This window comes from Neophocaena asiaeorientalis, unplaced genomic scaffold (genome assembly GCF_003031525.2).
Source record: "Neophocaena asiaeorientalis asiaeorientalis breed wild unplaced genomic scaffold, Neophocaena_asiaeorientalis_V1.1 scaffold291, whole genome shotgun sequence".
NCBI classification, from domain to species: Eukaryota; Metazoa; Chordata; class Mammalia; order Artiodactyla; family Phocoenidae; genus Neophocaena; species Neophocaena asiaeorientalis.
Window position 1 is genome coordinate 1,388,249 of NW_020172735.1, and position 6,785 is coordinate 1,395,033.

The window sequence follows — 6,785 nt, forward strand, 5'->3', positions numbered from 1 at the left end:
GAAAAGGGGAAATAAAATGACAAAATTTTTTTTTTTTTTTTTTTTTTTTTTTGGCTTCACTGCATGGCGCAGTGGCATGTGGGATCTTAGTTCCCCAACCAGGGATGGAACCCATGCCCCCTGCAGTGGAAGGGCAGAGTCTTAACCACTGGACTGTCAGGGAAGTTCCACAATTTGCATTTTTAAAAAGTCCTCTGGCTTTTACAACCTTCAGCTCTCTGTAAGGGCTCACCTTGTGACCCTTACCTGACCACTGATCAGCAGAAATGTTACCAGTCCTCTCTGGCCACCACAGCCCCTCACCTCCAGGTTAGTCGCAACATAATGGCACAGCCCAATGACACACTTTTCACTTTAAATCATTGAAGAAAGTGTAGAAGTTTATTGAAAGTTTTTCTGGAATGAAAAGGAAGGGTTTACACTGTATATCACAGCAGAAGTGTAATAATCTTTCAACATTTACTTCCTGACTCCAAAGTTCCACTACATAAAATGGTCCAAGTACTTTCCTCATAAAAAATTAAAGACCTCCACCTCTCTCCTTACTACCCCATCCTCTCACCCCCCACCCACCCCTCAGTTCTCTCTGCAATCTTTATTCCTTCTTAAGGAGGAATAATCTTGTCAACCTATGATTTCACCTTTGTCATTTTGAATGTTTGTCTGGGAAGAAAGGGAGAGGGAGGACAAAGCAAAGTCTTTTGGTTTGCTCTGGACAATAATCGTAAATTAGTGCCTGTATGGCCATCCATTTTTAAAATTATAAACATATTCTTCAGTTTTAAATTTTATCTGATAACATTTTCACAAATAAAATCTTAAAGCAAAAAAAAAATTCTCTCTCTCGTAGAAAAAAAGTTATTTTTGACAATATCTTAAGGAGACCCAAGTGAGACTACACTTAAAATTTATAAGCATAAGCTTGAGTGCTTTTGTCCACTCCTCCTCTGTGTTCAAGTGGGTTCTGATGGAATAGAATCCACCACTGCTTCCGGGGTCTTCCATCAGGCCTTTCTTCACATGAATCTTGTAGGGCAAACAGAGACCTGACCCACCTTTCTCAGCCAGTTCCTTGAACTGCTGCATGCAGTCCAGGAAAGCCATCATAGCCTGGTCAAATTTGTTATGCAAGAAAGCATTCCGCTTCCCATTAGAGAACAATGGCAGCTCAATGCAGTCATCTGTTAAAGACTTCAGATAGGAATGGTTTCCACAGGGGATGAGTCGGTACCTCTGAAACTCCAGTCCAATTGTATTGGACAGAGCAAGGAGCAGCAAGGCTGTCTGTCCCCAGGCTATGTTAATCTCATTCCAGCACACAGGGACAGTGGGGAGGCAGCCCAATCTGAAGTTATTGATGGTAGTTAAGGGGCCGTCATGCCAGATCTCAAATGCGGCATTAAAGACACTGGTTTTCTCCAGCTGGTGCCACTGGATCTGGGCGTACCATAGCCGCTTCTCCACACTACTCAGCTCGTCATGTAGTTCTAGTTGTTGCCATTTCAATTTACTGTAGTCCTTCTGGTACTGCTTTTCTTGCTGGTCCAGCATCTCAGTCTCTGCCTGGGCTGCCTCGAGATCTGCTGCTGCTCTTTGTTGGTTCTTTTCCACCTCCTCCAGCTCCTGGACCAGCCTCGTTTCCTCCAGCTCCAGGCCCTTCAGCTTCTCCTGCAGCGTCTCCCTCTCCTCACTTATCAACTCCCTGGTCTCCAAACAGCGTTTGTAGCTCTGAATCTCAGATTCTGTGATGGTGAGTTGGACGTCCAGTTGCTCTAAAAGATTGTCAGTACAGTCCTCACACATGGGGTGGTCCACATCTGTTTCACCGGAAAGGATGTCAAACATGTCGCTTGCAGCCTTCTGGATGCTACTGAGACTTCTCAGGGAGCCCAAATTCCCAAGCAGGGTGAAGCTGTCAGGATTGTCCCAGGACATTCTGCCACCAGAGAGGCCAGGAAGGGTCCTGTAAGAGGCACCTTCCTGTAGATTTTCAAAATCTGCCTCCTCCCTGGAAGGAGGGCCTCCCTCCTGGGTTTCTCCTGGCTCCCCCTGAGCTGAGATGAGCATCAAAGCTTCAGGTTCTTGGGAGGTCTCCATGGACTGATTCAGTTGCAGGGGCTGGCTGCAGCGTTGGCAAATGAAGCGGAGAGAGGACATGGTGGAGGTCTTGACTCTCACCTTGATACTGTTCCCTCCGGGTCTCCAGGGAATTAACTCTTTATACCCTTTAAAACTCTTTCTAGAAGAGAGATTCTTTTCAAATGCATATCTCATCTTGTCACTGTCCTATAAACCTTATAATGGTACCCTCCTTAGATACTTTTAGACCTCACTTAACTTCTTATAGACAAGTGACTCTTCCTAAAAAGAAAAGCTGATCATCTTACTCCTCCTTTAACATTAAAGAGTAATCTTTCTAAAACTAAAATCTGATCATGGGCACCTCCTTAAAATGTTTAATGTCCTTATCTTAAGATAAAGTCTAATCATCTTAACCTGACACCAAGGCCTCTGCCCATCTTTCCAGCTTTTCCTTTCCCCATTTCCTGCCACCCTCACCATGCACTCCTGCATAATAACTGAATTTCAGTTTTTCCAGCTTTTCCTTTCCCCATTTCCTGCCACCCTCCCCATGCACTCCTGCATAATAACTGAATTTCAGTTTTTCCAGCTTTTCCTTTCCCCATTTCCTGCCACCCTCCCCATGCACTCCTGCATAATAACTGAATTTCAGTTTTTCCAGCTTTTCCTTTCCCCATTTCCTGCCACCCTCCCCATGCACTCCTGCATAATAACTGAATTTCAGTTTTTCCAGCTTTTCCTTTCCCCATTTCCTGCCACCCTCCCCATGCACTCCTGCATAATAACTGAATTTCAGTTTTTCCAGCTTTTCCTTTCCCCATTTCCTGCCACCCTCCCCATGCACTCCTGCATAATAACTGAATTTCAGTTTTTCCAGCTTTTCCTTTCCCCATTTCCTGCCACCCTCCCCATGCACTCCTGCATAATAACTGAATTTCAGTTTTTCCAGCTTTTCCTTTCCCCATTTCCTGCCACCCTCCCCATGCACTCCTGCATAATAACTGAATTTCAGTTTTTCCAGCTTTTCCTTTCCCCATTTCCTGCCACCCTCCCCATGCACTCCTGCATAATAACTGAATTTCAGTTTTTCCAGCTTTTCCTTTCCCCATTTCCTGCCACCCTCCCCATGCACTCCTGCATAATAACTGAATTTCAGTTTTTCCAGCTTTTCCTTTCCCCATTTCCTGCCACCCTCCCCATGCACTCCTGCATAATAACTGAATTTCAGTTTTTCCAGCTTTTCCTTTCCCCATTTCCTGCCACCCTCCCCATGCACTCCTGCATAATAACTGAATTTCAGTTTTTCCAGCTTTTCCTTTCCCCATTTCCTGCCACCCTCCCCATGCACTCCTGCATAATAACTGAATTTCAGTTTTTCCAGCTTTTCCTTTCCCCATTTCCTGCCACCCTCCCCATGCACTCCTGCATAATAACTGAATTTCAGTTTTTCCAGCTTTTCCTTTCCCCATTTCCTGCCACCCTCCCCATGCACTCCTGCATAATAACTGAATTTCAGTTTTTCCAGCTTTTCCTTTCCCCATTTCCTGCCACCCTCCCCATGCACTCCTGCATAATAACTGAATTTCAGTTTTTCCAGCTTTTCCTTTCCCCATTTCCTGCCACCCTCCCCATGCACTCCTGCATAATAACTGAATTTCAGTTTTTCCAACATTTCTTATTGTTCCCTCTGACTAGAACACTCTTTCTTTCCCTCTTTATCTGGATAACTTCTACCCATCCTTTAGGGTTATGTGTCATTTCCTTCAGGAAGCCTTCCCTGACTACCAAATTTAGGCTTTCTCTTCTGATGACACACTTCACATTCTTTATCACATAGTAATGTAATGGGCATACATGGAAAATATATTCGTTTAATTAACAAATCACACCAAATAAAGTAGTTTGGAGGTTATGTATTTTGCCATCAGCTCAGCCAGAGATTAATACACCAAACATTTACGTAACATAAAAGAGCAAATAACAAAAAACTTTACAAGTATGTTGACTTTCATAGACAACCACCCAAGTAAGCACATTATGTTAGCCAGAAGTACTTGCTCTGAAATAAAACCCTTGTGAACTTCTGACCCACAGTTATTGACTTGATGGAGTGGAGCATAAGATAAATGCACACAGAAGAACCCAGTCTTAAATGGAGACCACAGTAAGGGGCGGAAAGTCATAGGGCCTTTCTCTCCCAGTGTCCAGCAGGAAGCAGCATGCCAACCACACCAGGAGAGGCTCAGGGCGGGGGCAGGAAGCCTTCCTGCAGACTCACTGAAGTGTGGCCCAGGACCTTACCAGTTTAAGCACACGAGGCAATTGTGCTGCACTGCACTTCATGCTGAGGGACTTTGCTCTAGCAAGGAAACACACGTCCCACTGGCTACCCTTCACTGTAGTTTTCAAACCCCACTTAATCAGTCACCATCATGGCTGAAATTGGTAATTTACACTTGTTACCACTTAGCTCTTCATGCATGCTTTCACCAGTATCCTATGTGAACCTCAAAAATTCCTGGGAGGTGGGAAGACTGGAAGTGCATTAAGGTAAAGAGAGGTTGAACAACTAGTCAAGGGTCCTTCTAGCCCTCATAATCTCTCTGAAATGCCTCAAATCAATCCATTATAGACGCATCCTCTAGAAGTTGGGAACATCTGATTTATAGGCAACCTGTCAGAAGCACAAGTGACAACAAGGCTTGCTATTGGCATCTGAAGTGGGGGGCTGGAGGCTGCCTTGTGGGACTGATCTCTTAACCTGTGGGATCTGATGCTATCTCTGGGTAGATAGTATAAGAATTGAGTTGAATTGTAGGACACGCAGCTGGTGTCAGAATTACTTGGTGAGGAAAGGACCCACACACTGTGATTGGGAGCAGAATCCTAGTTGGTGTAAGAATATTATGGAGTCAGTGTTTAATGGGGACAGAGTTTTAGTTTGGGAAGATAAAAGTTTCTGGAGATGGACAGTGGCGATGATTGCACAACAATATGAATATACTTAATACCACCTAACTGTGTACCTAAGAATGGTTAAGATAGTATTTTATCACAATTAAAAATAAAGTAATAATAAAAGAAATTAAAGGACCTGCCTAAAGCAGCTGTCTCTCGGCAGTAAGTAAGAGAGTTATTAGAAACTGGCTGAAGAGCGCTTTTCTACTTGCTAGATGGGATGCTGCCTGATTCATGAATCATTTAATAAATCCAATTAGGTCTTCAAAAAAAAAAAAAAAGACAGAAAAAGACAAAAGAAACTGACTGAAAGGTTGTTCATTTTCCTGGAGATTTAAAATGTCCTGGGACTCTCAGCTGGGCTCAAAGTGCAAGGCCATCTCATTGTTAACTAGAAAAAAATATTCACAGCTCAAAAAGACTACCCAAATATGCCTCTGTTTGCTATGATTAAAATCGGAAACTTCATGTTATATATCTTACAATTTTAAAAAACCTCAAGGCTGCCCTGTCTAATGGGCCTTTGAATGTCCCGTTTCCTTTATAAACCTCCACAGACTGAGTGTGGGACATGCAAAGTGTCTGAGGAAGGACTTCTTTTGCTGCAGAGGCCAGAGACCTCGGGGGCCCAGATGTGACTCATGCAGAATAAAAAGGCAATGACCATAATTACAGGGGAGGCTAGCTTTATGGTTCACATAAAAAAATCTTGAAAAGGATTTTAAGCTTTATTTCATTTTATTTTGCTTCAGACTAACCAGGTGTCCTTTCAAGGTCTCCTTGCTAACAAGACTCCAGATAAGTTATTTGGATCAAGCTGGAATGAAAATATTTTCTTCAAGACTCAAACCATCAAAAGAGCCAAGATTCTGGCTTTCTGTCCCAGGTCAGCTGCTGATTTAGGAAGTCATTTAAGCTCTCAGTCTGCTTAGTTAAATTCTGTGAAATGGGTGTAATGCTGGCATTAAATGTTGCTCACAACAGCTATGAAGCGGTTTCCAGTATATGGACAAGGCAAAGTACACTGAGCACCCTCCTTGCTTGGCACAGTGTGTGGGTTAAGTGCTCAGTAAATCATTGAAAACTCCCATGCCATCAGTGCTCAGAAGTGCTCAGACTGAGGGACTATAGCTCCCATCTTCTGCCACTCCCTACTCATTTCTAATACCGTGCCATCATCAGGGAGGGGAAAGTTTCCCCCCTACCCCTCCTGAGTTCTTGTGGCTGGACTAATAATTAAATTGACACAGATAGTTTAACAGGAGAAAAGTAAACAAATTTTAATTTGTGCACACACAGATCCATAGAAATGGGACCTAAGAAGTGGCCAAAGCAGGCAGCTTTTAAACTTTTTAGACAAAGAAGCAATACATTTGTGAGGAATTGACAGGACAAAGAAACTTAGGTTTTGGGTGCTCAATCAGTGAAGAATCTAAACAGAGTATGGGCTTGTGGTAGTAAATGTTAAATGTAACAAGGCTTGTTTATAGAGGCTTCTCAGCACCAATTCCCTATCTCCGGTGATAAGGGTATTCTTTCACAGGGGAAATTTATTTCCTGCTTTTGGGGAGACAGAAAGGAGGGTCCATGTGTTCCTCTTGCACTGGCTGTGTACAGTCCTTAAGTTCTTAAGTAACTTTAATTCAAAATAATCAATACATCATTGAGGCATATTTTGGGGCAGCCTACTCTGGGCCCCACCACTGTAAAAGTAAAGTATAAAATTACAACAGAGCTAACTTGAG

The 6,785-nt window shown here is 43.2% G+C and overlaps 1 protein-coding gene across 1 annotated transcript; it reads right to left on the bottom strand.

Annotated features, from left to right (window-relative positions):
- Nucleotides 1-858: 858 nt before the first annotated feature.
- Nucleotides 859-2,163, bottom strand: BECN2 (beclin 2). Its single transcript, XM_024740487.1, has one exon. It carries the CDS (start codon nucleotides 2,155-2,157, stop codon nucleotides 859-861), a length of 1,299 nt encoding a protein of 432 aa, XP_024596255.1. The 5' UTR covers nucleotides 2,158-2,163.
- Between the last annotated feature and the right edge of the window lie 4,622 nt (nucleotides 2,164-6,785).